Source organism: Prionailurus viverrinus, chromosome F1 (assembly GCF_022837055.1).
Source record: "Prionailurus viverrinus isolate Anna chromosome F1, UM_Priviv_1.0, whole genome shotgun sequence".
NCBI classification, from domain to species: Eukaryota; Metazoa; Chordata; class Mammalia; order Carnivora; family Felidae; genus Prionailurus; species Prionailurus viverrinus.
Window position 1 is genome coordinate 4064275 of NC_062577.1, and position 15408 is coordinate 4079682.

At 42.4% G+C, this 15408-nt stretch overlaps 1 protein-coding gene across 6 annotated transcripts in view; it reads right to left on the bottom strand.

Moving 5' to 3' along the window:
- The window catches only part of SDCCAG8 (SHH signaling and ciliogenesis regulator SDCCAG8), a 249215-nt gene that overhangs the window by 108385 nt on the left and 125422 nt on the right, over nt 1-15408 (bottom strand). For 3 of the 6 annotated variants that reach the window (XM_047840471.1, XM_047840470.1, XM_047840474.1), the window contains exon 14: nt 5260-5370. The exons of the other annotated variants lie outside the window; for them this stretch is intronic. In XM_047840471.1, coding sequence (XP_047696427.1) covers nt 5260-5370 — 111 coding nt within the window. The remainder of the gene's footprint in view (nt 1-5259; nt 5371-15408) is intronic. 6 annotated transcript variants of the gene reach the window in all.

Sequence of the window (15408 nt, forward strand, 5' to 3'; positions counted from 1 at the left end):
CTCAGAGCCTGGAGCCTGCTTTGGATTCTGTGTCTCCCTCTCTCTCTGTCCCTCCCCCTGCTCACGCTCTGTCTCTGTCTCTCAATAAATAAATGTAAATAATTAATTAATTAATTAGAAAACATCCTCTAGCCATATGAAAAAATTGAGCAAAAGGCTTTTTGCTTTGACTTGACATTTGTCCACAATGTTGCCAACAGATCCCAACAAGAAATTATCGATCCTTAGAAACATGTCCATCACACGGGTGCCTGGGTGACTCAGTTGGTTGAGCATCCAACTTTGGCTCAGGTCATGATCTCACAGCTCATGAGTTCGAGCCCTGCATAGGGCTCTGTGCCGACAGCTAGAGCCTGGAGCCTGCTTCACATTCTGTGTCTCCCTCTCTCTCTACCCCTTTCCTGCTTGCACTGTCTCTCTCTCTGTCAAAAATAAACATTAAAACAATTTTTTTTGAGTTTATTTATTTTTGACAGAGAGACAGAGAGAGTGAGATGGAGCACGAGTAGGGGAGGTGCAGAGAGAGGGAGACACAGAATCCGAAGCAGGCTCCAGGCTCTGAACTGTCAGCACAGAGCCCGATGCGGGGCTCGAACTCACAGACCGTGAGATCACGACCTGAGCCAAAGTCGGACGCTCAACCGACTGAGCCACCCAGGCACCCCAAACATTAAAACAATTTAAAAAAAAAAAAATCTACAGCAGCTGTATACCTACTGTTGAATGAATGCCTATTTAACAGTAACCAACCCGTTATCCCATCATTCAAAAAATTTCAAGACCCCCATGACATGAGACATTATGCTAAGTATAATTAATTTACATATTTCTGGAAAGCTATCCGTTCTACCTATAAAGAGCTTTGCAATTTAATTTGTGACGTATCAAATGATGACTCATTGTTGCAGTTTCTTTTTACAGCCTTTCAGTGTGTATCCCATAACTGAGGTGAGTTTCATGGTATCATGTTACACAGCAGGTCAGTGCTCGTTTTTTACATTATCATACAAAGGCTCTATGTTGTTATAAAAAGGATTGTATAAAGGTATTCAGGAGCTATGATAGAAGAGATGGCAGAATCAATACATTACGGTTAAAGCAAGTATGCTCTAATCAGTTTTATGTAAAATTTTAGATTAATAAAGAACATTTATTAGATGAAAACTTCTTAACAAGTGGGGAGAAACAGGCACGTTTTGGAGCTGATTTTAAATACAGATGATCAATTTCCTTTTGTGAGAAGAAATCATTTACGATTTTTCCTTCACATATACAGTTGTGTATAGCCTCATTCAGTCTCAAAAAAAAAAAAAAAATGACCAAGAGCACGGATCTCCATAAACAACACAGGCGTAAACAAACATCTTCTATAATTACTAGTCAGATTTCAGTTCTTTCCTTGCACTGACAAAAGCATGCTATGCCATGGATGTGATCTCTAAAATCAGAATGCTCTGAAACACCCACCCGACTCCACCATAATCTATTTGATCCAGGCTGCTCTGAGACGGGGAATGTGAATACATGTGAATACAGTGCTTGCTGAATACACTCTGAGTATTGCATCTTTGTGAAAAGTGTGCAGGAACTCTTGTGGATCAATTACCAGATTTTTAAAATCTCAACATAATCGTGCACTTTCATCATTTCTCTTGGGGGCTGCTTCAGCTCCTCCTCTATTGGCATCACCTTATCAGTAATGGAACGTAGGAAACTTCTCAAGGACAACAGTGGTAGACGAGGGCCCACAAAAACGGCACGCATGATGCGACCAGGCAGGGGATTCGCAAGGAGGTCTTTGGTTTGCAGAAAGTTTAATTTTAATAGGTCTAAGAAAATAGGAAAGCCCTCCATCCTTGCTCTGCTATATACTGTTTGTATTGCAAATGATTCTTGAGGTTGCAGGTGTCTGCCTGAAGGCAGGTTACGGAAAGTCAGTGAAAACCAGGGCAACCCCAGCAACAGAAATTAACCTGCAGATCAGACAGGCAAATATGTATTTTAGAGAGCATTAATCCCACTGCAACAATCAAACTGGACTTCACAAAATGAACAGAGACTCCGAACAACAAAAGCAACCAACAGCATCTATTCCAACATTGCAAATTTCTTAGATATTACAGATGTCACCCAACAGTGAGTGCATTTGCTTCCCATATGTGAACAAAACTAAGGCATCACAAGATCCATCTGAATGGAATGTTAACCTTCACTTTAAATTTTTTTTTTTCTTTTCCTAGCTGACGACACAATTTTGGTATTATCACAACGGAGCTTCTGGCTGGAAAAAAATTAAATTAATGGATGGATTAAAAAAAGCTTAGAAACTTAAAAAAAAAATAAACAACTCTCAAATATCTATACTTGATCGTGTCAAGAGCCAAGATGAATGTGTTTCAATTGCAACTTCCAAACTAAACTCACAAATTACTACCATTATGCTAAGTGTTAGCTACCCCACTGTGCAGTTTTGCTTTGTGAATTTTTACCTTCCTCTATGAACACTTTTAGCCACTGATCGCACAGCCTTTCAATGTTTTCTGCCTTTTCCTTTAAATAAACTGGCTGTGGCTCCCTCCATCTGGTTCCCCTTCCGTCAGCAACCCTGCACCTGTTCACACCTCCTCTCCTGTTGGATTCCACTGAACATTTCCTCCTCTGCCAGGGCTATTCTGGCACTCGCAACCTTTCTGTCATTCAATCCATCTGTCAGAAGTGAACTTTGTTTACCGCAAGCTTCTGCTTTCTTCTTCAAGAAGCAAAGCCCCTCAAGGTCATTGTCAAATGAACTGTCGGCACGGATTTAAATCCTCTCCTGCTAACCAGCAGAAGATGAAGTTCTGTTGTGTAATGCACTTGTGAAAATTACTTTTGGGTTCGGGAAGACAATAATTTGGAGTCAAAGTAGTAAGACGTGGTATTTTAATGATCATTTGTAAAACCAGACAGCTGATATGTATTTCCTTCATGTGTGTCTGCACTTATTATATCAAGTATGAACTATATGTATAAGAAGCAAAATAAAAGTTTTAAAGTGAAATCAAAATACCATAAACAAGTTTACACTATGCAAAAATTGCTTCGTACTATACAGCATTAACTTGAGGAATAAATATTTTCACTAATGAATTAGCCAAGGGAAAGAGTATTCCAATTAAGAAATTTTACACTGAAATGCTTACAATGTACAAATATGTACCATTTCAATTATAAGCTATATATTAACACACAGCTCCATTACTGCTTTGAGAAACTGAACCCAGGATATACAAATCAAGTGTGTTTTAAATTCCATCATTTAAAAAAGGAACAATTCGGCTTCAATAATATTCAAATAAATATATGTTGCCCAACAAACACACCATCTATCTAAAGAAATGGAAGTTGTACCAATAGGCCAGTTCTGTGAAAAAAATTTAACTCATCAAAATTAGGTGAAAATTATACTCTCGACTGAATTTATTCTGTCATCCGTCCACAGCTAGCGAGAAATTGCCTTCCTTTCATAAATCGGACATGAAATCACTTGATGCTGAATTCCTTACCGGTATTTTAGGCAACTGTATTCTTTAGGAAAAAGACAAGCCAAAGACTTGATTCAATTTTCTTAGAAGAAAAAGGGAGATCACTTTTTTTTTTTTTTTTTTTTTTTTTAGGAGGAAGTAGATGGCACAAATTTTAGCCAAAGCACTGTTACAAACGTGAAGCTAACTGTAAACCTGGATGGTACTTCGTTCATAAGCTGTTTTTACATTTGGAAGAATTATCCCAAGACTTAATCCTATTGTACAGGCTTCTATTAAGTACCATTAATCAAGTCAGGAAAATTTTCTGACTTCTTTTCAGAAAAGATAAAAATTGAGGCTTTTGCCATTGACATAAAATTGCAAGCAGGTTTTATTAATAAAAGCAGTCTAAAAACAAGTAATTTAAAATATGAATCTTAAGGGTTTGATTGATTAAATATTTACAATTTACAAAAAAGGCTTTCTCAGAACAATTCTTCAGATGTATTAAGGAAAACTGTTGTGATGCTAAATATAAAAGCCAAAACAAAACCCGACAGAGACAGCTTCAAATCCGAGGGCTGAGACATTCTTTTTTAGCTCGAATTTCAATTTTATTACGAATCTCCAAAGTGCCCTATGTCCTATAAATCATTCTGATCTAATATCTATTATGTAATTTAATATGTGGGTTTTTGGACGCAAAATGTGGATTCTTTGAGGTGCTTCCTTCTTTCAATTCCCCCAAAACGTGATTTCTAAATAATTTTCGTGTGGAGGAAATTTCAGAAGTAGCATCTAATTCACCCGGCAGGTTTGTCTGCTCTTTTTCTGGGCATTTTTTTTTTTTTCCCCTGGAGTGTCATCTGTGCTTGAGGGTAGTTCGGTTACCTGGATGCCTGCTTCTGAATAGCACGGAAAGAGTCCCGGTAATTTGATCACTTCCATGGGCTGCTTTGCTATATACAAGAAAGAGGTGTGAGTGGAATGCCAGTTTCACAGGGCTGCTTAAATCACCGTGAAGGAACGCTTCATTCTTAGCTGACTGCGTTTCAGAAACACACTCGTAGGCTGGTTTCGGAAAATGTATATGGTAAGAATGTAAACAAATGAAAAACCACTCAGTCTCACATCACTTATGCTCAAGCACAGATGCGGGAATGTGCACACGCGCACACACTTCTCCCCTCCAGAAGCACGTAAGAAAAAGGAAAGGGAAAGAATATCTCGATTACTTTTCCAAAGGGACTCATTGAAGGAATTCAGAGAATACTGTTAACATTCATCTGCCTAATGTGTACTAGGCTTATTTTATGTTTTAAACGGAAAAGCTGGGAGAAAGTTGGAGATAGTTTGATGCCAACACCTGAAACACACATTTTACAGGAAAAATCGAGCGGCACTGAGGCAGGGCTGTGCCAGGGCGCAGGAGAGAGCAGTGGAGCAGCTTCTAAGGGCCCTGCTAGGTAAAGGCAGAGAGCTGATGTCATCCGCATTCTCTGATAGGAGTTTTCCTCAAACAGCATGTGGACGTAGGACGGAAGGTAAAAATATTTCAACTCCGTAACAGAGAACTTGACCTTCCTTAATTTATCTACATTCTGAATGAGACTAACAGTTCTGCTTTTCTAAGAACTGAACATGATGAAAACACAATGAGTTTTCCTCTGGTGTATTGATTTTTCTGCCCATCTATTCACGGAGTCTTTTAAAAACAGAGGCTATTCCTTCTTCCGCCCCCTTCCTCAGTTACCTTAAGGCAAGACCTTCTCTTGGATGTGAAAATATCTGCAGGACCGCAGGACAAAGAACTGAGACATTTTCATAGAGTCGATCAAGGGGGAAGAGGCAGATCTGCGAGATTCTGTTCAGAGTGAGGAGAGACTAAATGTCAACTTTAAATCTGCCACAATCATTTACTAATGTGCTGCTGTATCAAATAAGTCTAATTTTTTGACAGGACCAAATTAGATTTATTGCAGAAACTGCTGCATAAATAGCATATGGCTATGTTATACCACCTATTTCAAATCCTGGTAACGTTTCCCCCTCCCCCTCCAAAATGAATAAATTGAGCCAAGCTACAAAGCTTCTGCAAAAGGAGAGAGAGAGAGAGAGAGAGAGAGAGGGAAATATACTAGTTCAAAAACAGATGTAGGAGATCTGCATTTCTTTGTTAAAGTAATAGTTTTAACCTGAAGGTCCCAACTCCAGATTTTGAAAAGAAAGGATTCCTTAATAAGTTATTGAATTTAATAGATCGTTTTCACCTTCCTTTCTTTCAGAAAGACTTAATCTTACTTTTGTTTTAAGGATTGGGGCTCGGATTTATGCCCAACATCTTGACGTTCAACCCGCAGTTACAGGGGAAAGAAAAGAAGGCGAGCTGCTCTGAATCGAGAACGGTTTCAATCAGGTCATGAGAAATCACCAAGCACAAACGCACGCATCGTATGTTGGTTTGGTTTTCATTTGTTAGAGGCCTGGGTGGTAGAAATCACAGCAAAGAGTCTCCTCTGATTGTAAGTACAGCCTTGGTCCCGGAAACTCTCTGATGCATAAAATACATACAGTGATCATTCCACGTTGCCACCCTGGACACATCAGGACGGCGGAAGGGCACAGACGGCGAAAACCAAGGTTGCGTGGGGGCCGGGACTGCAGCCCCCCACCACAAATTTCGAGATGGCCCAGTCTTCCCTTCTCAGTCCCTACCCCGAGAACCCACCCCCGCCCCCAACTGTGCTACCGTTCCACTCCATTTTTCTTCTCGAACAAAAGTTCCTGCTCTTCCGTGGATGGGAAAGACATTGCAAGGTCTTATCTCAGACCAATGGGCACACCACTGCAGACATCATGGCACTCGGCTACCCCGCAGACTCCCTCTCTGTGGTCAGTCTTCCCAGCTGCCCTATCTGTTACTGTCTGATTAGTTCTGCTAAGGAGCCCCTCCCCTGCCAGCTTTCGGCGCCATCTGTTCGACACAAGATGGCTGTTGCCCAGGAACCTAACACTGCCCTCCTACCTGGCACCCGGCTACCGTCCTTACCCCAAAGTGCTAACACAGGTTCTCACTGCTGGCAGAGTCAGGCTTTCATTACTACTACTTTGACAAGTGCAGGGTTGTTTGTAATTTCTCTTTTATCCTGATTTTGATTGTACAACCACCTCCCACTGATTCAGTTTGCTTCAGTTTTGTTGCTCACAGATTTTACTCTCCACATTAATCTCCCTCTGGCATGTTACTGCATCTGTTCCCTTTTTTATTATTAATTTTCAAATTCCCACCATTTTTGACAAAAAGGAGGTAATCTACACTCTGTTTCTGCCCATTTCATTTTCTTTAATTTGGAAGATAAGTATGAGAGCGTGCCAAAGAAGTTAATTCTCCGTTAACAGTTTATTTTCTGGCATCCCTAAGCCTTTGTATATGAAAAACAGATAGGAATAAATGTTGACTGAATCACAACAGCGTCGCAACCGTTCCCGAATTTAATGAAAAGCAAACATAGGAAACAGCGTCTCAAAAGTTTATTAGTTACGTGAGTTGTCTCATGCTGTCATTCTTTCTTCCACTTTGAACAGATAACCCTTTGTGCAAATCAGTCTGAGTGCAAGATCTGAATCGGGGCTCCTCTACGGTTCCGAAATGGGCTCTGTTTCCACCGTGCATGAATTTTATCGTTCCTTAATATAATCATCATCTTTCCTCAGCCAAACACTGTGGACCTATTCAATAGCGACGGATCCTGAATCAATGCTTTATTTCAGAAACAGGTTCAGAATCCAGAACTGCCATCAGTGCAGTAAGGACAGAGCTTAAAGATATCCAACTTTGCAGGGGCCGCTTTCATTATTCCTTGTTTGACAAACAGTTACTGTCGGGAGTGGCAAGGTGGTTCTCCTCCAAAGACAAAGAGAGCCATTGAGGAGTGAGCACACGGGAAGTCGTATATTTAACAATACATTCTCTCGGTGTCCCTGACTTGTCACCACCACCGCCTTGCCATAAAAGGACTTGCCTAATCTGACCTTGCCTCAATGGCCCTGAAGTTTTCTAGACTGAGCAACGCGTTGTGCCTGCTAACGAATTTATTTTACACAAGTTCGTATCGGTGGCGTCATCCCTGAGCAGATGAGTGACGCCTCAAGATTTACAGAGCCCCGATTGCGTCTCAGTGATATTCATACTCACATTTATCCTCCTAAAATTACAGTTAAGATCTGTAGTAAATAAAGTACTGTGGGAGACTTTTTCCCAAGGGGACAGGAGATCCTCAGAAACAGAACCGGAGCTAGTGTAAAAGTCAAGCTATGCCCAGGCTGGTGAACCACACTTCAGACTAGCTGCTGGGAAACCAACCTTGAACCTGCTAAAACCCACTCTTAATGCCTCATCTTGAACACCCCGCCCCCACCTCCACCCTTTGCATATATCCCAATAGTGACCTGTTAACTTTATTTGATATCCTTTTGTTGGTATAGTTATATTTAGAATAATTACACTCTTGACACAGGCTGGATTCTTTTGGTAAATCTGGCTGGAAATAGGCTTCTTGGGGGGGGGGGGGGTAGACACAATACAGGTGTTGGAGGGATACGTGACCAGACACTGGTGCCCTCCCTAAGGAATCCCTTCATACTCTGCCTGGCTCTCTGCCCTCCCTCAGGTGACTGGGGCCTGCTGTGGAGAGGTCACACAGAGCCAAGGTGGAACAGTGTTCCCCTCAGCTGGATACCAGCTTTACACACTGCTTCCAAATGCTTTCTGACCCATTTGGTGTCTGCTCTGAGTTCCTGAACTCAGGGAGCTACACTGTCTGCTAAGCCGATCTAACAGAGTAGTAGCTTAATAAAAACGTGTTTAACTTGCACTGGGCCCTGGTCCCCGGTGAGACATGGCCCCAGGTGGGCACTGAGTGAAACTGGATATTCCTCAGACCTCTTCCTTTCTCAGGATCCTAAAAATGAGCTTTGATTCCAACATTTCACATCAATGAATCACTATATAATCTACTCGTGGGTATCAGGAAAACATTAAATAACAAGTAAGTAATGCCTGGTAATTTGTCTAGGCAACACTTCTAATGAGGAAGAGGTGTTTAAGAAGAAATTAGACGTCAAGTTACATTGTTTTAATTTACCTTAAATGAATATTGGAGATCAGAGCTCTCTTTTAGAAAAATATTCCTATTTAGAGGTACTGAAACCACCGTATTTTGTTTTAGCTTGTTTCTCCCCCCCCCCCCCTCCTATTTTCACTGAACTTGATGTTCATTGTTGTTGAGTCAGGCAAGTGCTGTGGGCAGTCCTTTCTCTGTTTCCTCTGGGCTTCTCCAGAAAATGAGTTGGCTGCCACCACCACCATGCTCCAGGCTGTGGGCCTGTGTGGCAGGGGAGAAGAAGAGACATCCCCAGCGTCGATTTTCATTGCACACACATTCGGGCCTCGCGGAGCCGAGACGAGCGAGCCAGGGAAACTTAAGCAGAACCCGCAGACACACGTTCTCTGGCAGCGTCTGACTCCAACCTCTCCCGCCCCGGGCTGCCCCGAGACCCCGGTTCTTAGTCCATCAAACAGGTGGAGAGAGGGGGCTCAGGCAACATGGTGTCCACCAGGGCAAAATGAAACGCCTTTGCTTTCCTGGCTCTCTGACAGCCTGTTCTCTCGGGTACCAGGTGGGGGAAGGGAAAGAGGATGCAATTTAAAACAGTCCCAAGGCCATCTATTTCAAGACTTGAAGATGTTGGTTGCACATATATCCATTTAAAAGTATTTTTGACACGTTCTCTGCTTAATTTATTCATGAAAGGAGCACAAGAAAAAAAAATAAGCTTAACTTTTAAATGGAAACTGGAGGCTAAAAATTCTTCAATAAAACTCAGGAGGGGAAAAAAAAACCAAAAAACTGAAGTTCACTGAGCAAGACGGCACGTCAATATTCTAGACTCTCCTTTGCAAATGAGGAGAGGTTGGGAGTTTGGTTTGTTGGCCTGAACCCGTCTGTCACCTGAAAATGAGAACAGTTCCTTCTTAATTTCCCCTAACAATAAAGAACAGAGGCAAAGTTAGTTATTCAACGTTTACGGACAATTTGCTCCCCTGAGCCAAAGGCCAAACATGGTTCATGAGACCCGCCTCTTGGCCTATGAACTGAGGTTCCGCAATCCAAAGGGCATTTCTACTTAGCTTTGAAATACGTCTTTGCACTTATTTGTGAACAGGAGCCTCAGAGCACAGGCTCTGGAGTCTGACGGACCTGGTTCGAAGCCTGCCTCTTCCACTCGGGCCCCTTCCTTCCTACCCGGCTGCAGGATTTCATGCCTCAGCTTCCTCCAGCTTCCTCTAAGGTCTGAGAAGGCAGAGTGTTCAAGCTTCTTGTGTGAAAGCTTTTTGTTTTTTTAATTTTTGAAAATGCGTATTTATTTTTGAGAGAGAGAGTGTGAGTGGGGAAGGGGTAGAGAGAGACACACACACACACACACACAGAATCCAAAGCAGGCTCCAGGCTCTGAGCTGTCAGCACAGAGCCCGACACGGGGCTTGAACTCACAAATGTGAGATCATGACCTGAGTGGAAGTCAGATGCTTAATTGGCTGAGCCATCCAGGTGCCCTGAAAGGTGTTTTTTTTTGTTTTTTTTGTTTTTTAATTTTTCTTTGCAAAGCACTGGTTTTATAAAATGGACTAAAAATGAATTACTGCAAAATTAAAAAAAAATTTAAACATACAAAAAAATTAAGGTCACTGATCATGCACTTGGATAACTGGATAATGTGGCAATTTAAAGTAAAAGTTTGCGGGGTGAATGGGTGGCCCGGTTGGTGAAGTGTCTGACTCTTGGTTTCAGTTCAGGTTGTGGTCTCACAGTAAGTGAGTTTGAGCCCCACGTCAGGCAGAGCCTGCTTGGGATCCTCTCTCTCCCTCTGTCTCTGCCTCTCCCCTGCTCGTGCTCTCTCTCTCTCAAAATAAATAAATAAACTTAAATAAACTAAAAGTTTCCAAACACTCCATTTCTGTATTTATCGCAGACTCGTAATTTACAGGCCACATTTCATGCCGCAAGGCTGTCAGGAGTCAGGCACAGCGCCTGGTTAGTGCTAGATGCTCATTTATGCATCCTTTACATCTCTCTTTTTGTATTCTGAGAGTTCTCTACTTAAAACCACAAAGCAACCCTGTACAGAACTCCTCCCCAGTCAGAGCGACTCTCCTTGCTCAGTGCAACTCTCCTGCCTTCCTCAGGCACTTCTACTGAGACTGCCAGGCCCCTAGCACCCAAAAGGGTGTGTGTGCACATGACCCGTGTGCATCCAAGGGGTGGCTGTGCAATTGGAAGAGGACAAGCTAGGATGCCCCAGTCTTACAGTCTGAAATCAAGCGCATGTCGTCTACCTCCAGTTCAGACTGAAGGACGTGACTCCATGGTGTGGAAGAACCTGAAAGGAGGAGGCAACATTCAGAAAGAAGTCCAGCCCTGTGATTGGCAGGGAAGGACAGCAGACTGGTGTGACCCCCGAGTCCCTGCTCCAAGAAAGCCCGAGGCCAGCTGTGTCCGGATTTTACGTGGGCTGATTATCAGACTAATCAATTCCCTCTTTCTGGGAATTACCTCAACCAGAGTCCTGACATTCAACAAGCATTTGCAATAATTATTATGTGGAAGGAAGCTAAATGCTCTCCAACGTTCTGGAAAGGAAGCTTAATCACCTTCCCCCAAGTAACCCACCCACCATAACAGGAAAACCTGTTGTACCCTTTCTCAATTTCAAAAAGATACAGATACTACATTTCACGTTAATATCTCTCCAGGTCATAGGTCAGATCTTCCCCCTTTGGGTCTGGAAAGGAGGGAAGAGCAGAATACCCATTTTATGGGCATCACGGAGCTTCCTGCTCTGAGAAAGTCTTTGAAGTACGTATCACTGAAAACATCATTTATATAAAAGAGGAAATAAACATTTGAAAGGTAGCCCTGCTGAGATAAGCTTCAGCCTGCAGGTTTGATGGCAGGTTGGTCTCCCTTGTGTTTTGCACGTAGAGCCACTCAAGTTCTAAATTCTCTGGAAAGTAAACAGAAGGCTTCCTGCAGTAATTCCCCTCCAGATCGGATCTGAGAAAAAGATGCAGGATTCAAAAGAATATGCTTCAATACAGGTACAGTAGGGATGGAGAAGCGTGTAACAACAATCATCTAAACGTTCTGAAATGGGTTGTTTTAACACATTGTATCATAAAGTAATCTACCCGCATGGATGTAAATGATAGTCTTGCAAGAGGGATTGAAATCCAGGAGCTCTGTAAAAATGTTTGGACATGTCGAAAGCAAATATGTGAAGGAATTTCCACTTTTTTATAAAGGCCCCTCCTTCCTCTTGGGTAAAAATGAAGTGAAGAAAGTGAAGGAGAATGAGAGTTGTATTATAACATGTTAAGTGACTAAGGCAAAATAATGACCTGAAAACACTGTTTCCTACGAAAAACCCAAGCCAAGATTAAAACACACTGACATGTATTTATATCAGTGTACAAGGGAGCAGCTAACACTTATTTCTAGCATAAATTTACACCGCTGATTTCTTCAGTTGTATTTTCGGGGACAACTGCATGAATCCTTTTCCTGGTAATCTACACAGAAATACAGTGGGATGGATAATGGTACAGGCGTGCCAGGCAAGCTGCTGGGGTTGAAAACCTGCTTCTGTAACATGTCAGCTGTGTGACCTTAGATGAATCATTTTACTTCTCTGCACCCTGCCTACCTCAGCTGTAAAACAGCCTGTACCTTATACAGCTATAACGGGGGAGGTACCAAATTAAAAGCTCTGAGCTCAGATCCTGGAACACAGAAGGGGTTCGGTAAGTGATGGCCATTGCCGCTAGCCACTACCCCTATTCTTATTTTTGAAAGAGCCACCACATGTAGCATGGTTCCAGGTACATCTTAAGATGGATATATTCTTCATCTCAGAGACTGATACTCTTAGATATTTAAACAACAAGTTGTGTGTATTTAACTCACTCTCGTATATACAGGTGCACCCCTACCCAGAATGCCCATCGTTCCCATTTTCCTGCTTCCAAAATGCTGCTGAGCTCATAAGACGCTGTCCAGTTCTCTGTCCCTGTGATGCTTTATCTGGAATCTCCCCTCTGGATCTTTTCATTTATCTCACCAACTCTGTGTATTTTCTTTTCTTCCCTAGCAGCCTGTAAGTTTCTGAGGGCCAGCATCTGAAGCTATTTTATATTTCTGCCTCCTAACATCCCTGGCACAATGTCTTGCGATAGGATATGCTTCACGTGGAATGAGCAAATAAATGAGCAGATATTTTAAGATGTGTTTGAAAGTTTGTTATGGAAAAGGAAGAAGTCATTTGAATAAGACTAGTAATAAAGACATAACTGGAAGAAGGAAGCCTCGCTTTTGTTTTCATGTATGCTAGGCTATATACACTTATCGATCATGTTTATTAGGCACTGCTTTCAGAGGGGCCACCTCTCAATTACAAAAAATGCTGATTTGGAAGTGTGTGTGTGTTTAAGAGGGAAAGAGAGAGAGAGGTTTTTAAGGGAGCATATTTAGGTGAGAGTCGTGGTATACTTTATCAACCCTACTTGAATTGTCAGAATGTCTATCATTTGATCCTGCTATAAACATGTATGTTCATACAAAGTTAAAAATGAAAACAAAAAGCTATTTCCATCTTATCTCCATCTTACATTTTTACCCTGATAAATTAGTATATCAATGTACTAAATTATATTAATATATCAATATATTAATATAATAATTATGTTCAGCATATCAATATACTATATCTGTATTAATACTGTTGAAAGAATAGTCATAAACTTGCAAAACACTGGCCGTCCCTGTAATGACTTACTAAGCTCCAACTCTTCACAAAGGGCTGAGCCAGGTGCTTGGAGAAATAGAACATTAATAAGACCTCCCACCCTCATTCCAGAAGGGAAGAAAAGCAAGTACTTAAAAGCCTTCAGAGTATTAATTCATTTTTTTCAGATTTTCACTGTCCCTGTCCCTGTTTGGAGGGATTCACTCAGGGGCAGAGCCTTCAGCTCTGAGTGGGAAGGAAGATTCAGAGGGAAATGTGCTCCCCTGTGGCAGGGCCATCTGGGAGGGCAACAGTGGAAAACTCAGGACTTTGGACAGACCTGGAAAGGAAGGTAAGATTACAATAGGGGTAGAGAAGGTCATAGGGGTATTCTAAGTGTAGGCAACAACAGGGGAGAAAAGCCCCAAAGTACAATTTGGCTGTGTCACTGGCACGCAAGCGAGGAAAAAACTGGAGGGGCTGGATACCTGCCCCCCCCGCACTACCCTCATTGGTCTGAACCCTCTGAAGCAGTGCCACCCAATGGAAGGTTTCGGCAGCAGGTGACAGAGTCAAGGCAGAGCTTAAAAACCTTCAACTGGCAGAGGCTTGAGGAACAGACTGGGAGGATGTTACAGGGGAACGTTTCCGTGGCCCTTGTGAGAGGTCAGCAGAGCCTAAGTTACGATGAATATACATTGGAGGCATGAAGGACACTTCGATGAAATCTTTGAAATTCAAACTAAGGAAAGGTCTTAAACAAAGAATACTCCAAGCAATTTAAATGCCTAATGTCAGGAAATAAGGCACTTCATAATGGGGTGTCTTAAATTACTGTTAGAATCATTGACTGTTGGGGCTAGAAGGAAACTCAAAAATCAGTTTGTAACCTCATTTTATAGGTAAGCAAGCAGGTTCAAAGAATTAAGTAACTTTTCAAAAGTTACAAAGATAGCGAATGCCCCAGGAAAGGATTCCCAAACTCCGCTTTGTGTCCCTTGGACGCCTGGGGAGGGGGCTGCCCTAAGAAAAGCATGTGGCTTTGTTATTCCATCCTGTGCATCATTCTATATTATGTCCTTATTTATTTTTGAGAGAGAGAGAGAGAGAGAGAGAGAGAATGAGAATGAGCAGGGGAGGGGCAGAGAGAGAGGGGGACAGAGGATCAGAAGCAGGCTCTTCCCTGACAGCAACAAGCCCCATGCGGGCTTCAGACTCACAAACCTTGAGATCATGACCTGAGCCGAGATTGGGCGCTCGACGTCCCCAGGCGCCCCTCTGTTTTGTTTTCTTGTGCCCTGATGTCCCCTTCAGTATCCTTGGCTGGTGGCTCTTTTCCATCCTACTCTACAAGCATGGGCCTCTCGTGCTTTCACCCATCTCCTTGGCTACAACTAGTAGCTTTATGTCAAAGCATCCAGCGAAGTCTCAGGTCTTGACCTTTCTCCTCACACCGGACCTGCACTGCACATCTCCACTCAAGTCCCAAAACACAGTGTATTATTTTTCTCTGTTACTCCTTTTAAGTTTCCCAGTTGAACTAATGGTTCATCCAGTTAACATGGGAGTCACCTTTAATTCTGGCCTCTCTCATTTGCTACCCCATGCCTCCTGTTTGTTTTGTTTTGTTTTTTAATGTTTATTTATAGTGGAGACAGAGAGAGACAGCATGAGCAGGGGAGGTGCAGAGAGAGAGGGAGACACAGAATCTGAAGCAGGCTTCAGGCTCTGCGCTGTCAGCACAGAGCTTGACCTGGGCTCAAACCCATGAAACGTGAGATGAAGACCTGAGCTGAAGTCAGATGTTTAACCAACTGAGCCACCCAGGTGCCCCTACCCGAAATGCTTCTTAAAGATGCTATTTTCCTTCTGTTTTACTGGCAAAGCCATGCCCAGGAATCATTACTAACCCCTGGACTTACATTTGAATCCAGGCCCTTGTCAAGCGTCTCTTTGTTGGCCAATCTACAATTAACTTCCATTTACCTTCTTTAAGTACATATTTGGGGGCACCTGGGTGGCACAGTTGGTTGAGTGTCCAACTCTTGATTTCGGCTCAGGT